The 2,261-nt window shown below is 36.6% G+C and overlaps 1 protein-coding gene across 1 annotated transcript; it reads left to right on the top strand.

Annotated features, from left to right (window-relative positions):
• The first annotated feature begins 244 nt into the window (after window positions 1–244).
• LOC135926827 (uncharacterized) lies at window positions 245–1,259 on the top strand. Its single transcript, XM_065462757.1, has 2 exons — window positions 245–395; window positions 973–1,259. The coding sequence occupies exons 1-2, from the start codon at window positions 245–247 to the stop codon at window positions 1,257–1,259; spliced, it is 438 nt and encodes a 145-aa protein (XP_065318829.1).
• Window positions 1,260–2,261: the final 1,002 nt, after the last annotated feature.

Here is a 2,261-nt window from a genome sequence, read left to right as displayed (position 1 = left end):
TTTCCCATAGTTTGTGACATTCTGGGACACTCCTAAGGGTGGCTTAGTGGGTTATGATGTAGGCTTGGAAACAGAAGGTCCCAGGTTCGATCCTGGTAAGGAACGTAAAAATTTTCGGATTTTTCTTCGATGACTGATGTATAAAGACATATGGTAAAATGAATTTCAAAGCTTAGAGATGAGACCCCGGTCACCGACAGGCTTGGACAGCCGGGTGCTAAGGATACTTGTCCAATAAACAAAAATGAAGGGCACAAATGAAAATATGAAAATGAAAGCTAGGACGTTCCCTCCAAGCGACGCGCAGGATGTAGACCTTTATCCTGCGAAAAGAAAAATAAAGGTCAAAGCAAAGAAGACAAGGTTAGCAAGTTTGAATATTGGTACACTTAAAGGTAAGACGAGAGAATTGGCATCAATGTTGAACAAGTTAATATAGTGTGCACAAGAGACGAAATGGAAAGGTCAGAAGACTTTAATGATTGGAGATGGGTATAAATTGTATTATAATGGAATTGTTAGCAATAGGAACGGTGTCAGTATCATCCTCAGTTAAGATCTAACCTCCTCAGTAGTAGAAATCAGCAGGATCTCTGATAACTAATGAAGATAAACCTCTGCATTGGTCAATCAATACTACACATCCTTTCAGTATATGCTGTTCAACGGGTTGTAAGGAAGAAAAAAAGATTTAGAGCTATCTTTGATGAAACTGTAATGGATATCCCTAAGGATGACCTAGTTATAATAAATGGTAACATAAATGCGCATGTGGGAAAAGCAAGAGATAGATACAAAAGGCATCATGGTGGTTTTGGATATGGAGAAAGAAATGATGAAGGAGAGCATGTACTGAAATTTGCGCAAGCCTTTGACCTTGCCTTAACCAACGCTTACTATAACATATGAAAGTGGTACAAGGAAAACCCAGATAGATTACTATCTCTTGCAGATGATTAAAAGATGTAATAGACTGCAAAGTCATCCCAGGAGAAGATATTGCCGCGCAACACAAGCTACTAGTCATGGATTTACACATCACAAATAAATCCATTCAAAACAAGACAAAACTTGAACAATGCATCAAATGGGGTAGATTAAAAACAGATGCCTTTGCAATCAATGCAAACATTAAAACAATAGATTCCTCACAAGTCAGTGAAAAAATGTGGACAGACCTTTTATCCAAACTAATAGACACTGCCAAATCGACATTAGGCTTGACAAAGGGAGGCAACAAATCATGCAAAGAACTATAAAGATGTACAAACCACTATAAAAGAGAAAAGAGCCCTATATAAAATATGGTACAAATCCAAAAACCCAGATGACAAGACAAATTACAAAAAATCCAAGAGAATAGCTACAAAGGCGGTGGCTAGGGCTAAAGTTATGGCATACGATGACCTACATACCAAAGAAGGGCAAAATAAAATATACAGATTAGCCAAACAGCGAGAAAAGAATTCTAGGAATATAAACGGAGCTCTGAAAGTAATTAAAAATAAAGATGGAAATTGATAATAAAGGAAAAAGAAATAATGAATAGATGGAAAGAATATTTTAAGGAGCTTCTCAACTTTAATTCCCACATACTACATCTAGATGAACACTCCCCATGTCAAAACCTTGTACAACCAATAACAGAACAAGTAATAATCACATGCCTCAAGCATATGAAAAACAACAAAGTTAAGGGTCCAGATGATATTCCAATAGAAAGTCTTAAAGCACTAGGAGATGATGGAATACATCTCCTCACAAATCTGTACAATAAAATACTGGAAAATGAAGAGATCCCTCAAAAATGGAGGCAGAGCTATCTAGTTCCTATCTTCAAGATCCACACAATTGTCAAAATTACAGAGGCATAAAACTAATGTCACACTGTCTTAAACTCTACGAAAAAATAATAGAAAAAAGGTTAAGAGAAATAATCGAAATAGGAGAGACTCAGTTTGGAATTAGGCAAATGAGTGAAAAATACATGGAAAAGAACAAAAAGCTATACATGGTTTTTCTCGATCTAAAGGCCTTCGATAGAATCCCAAGAAAACTTATATGGTGGGCGCTAAGCTACAAAAAGGTTCCTGAAAAATATATAAGAATAATACAGGATATGTATATGGGCCATTCAACAATGGCCCGTAGCACAACTGATACTTCAACAGGCTTCACATAGCCGAAGGAGTTCATCAAGGGTCGGCTCTCAGTCCACTTCTCTTCATAACAGTAATAGATGTATTAGTACAGTTATATAC

Source organism: Gordionus sp. m RMFG-2023, chromosome 3 (assembly GCF_954871325.1).
Source record: "Gordionus sp. m RMFG-2023 chromosome 3, tfGorSpeb1-WG-v2, whole genome shotgun sequence".
Lineage (NCBI taxonomy): Eukaryota > Metazoa > Nematomorpha > Gordioida > Chordodea > Parachordodidae > Gordionus > Gordionus sp. m RMFG-2023.
The sequence above is the reverse complement of the archived record's forward strand: the minus strand, read 5'-3'. Positions and strand labels throughout refer to the sequence as shown.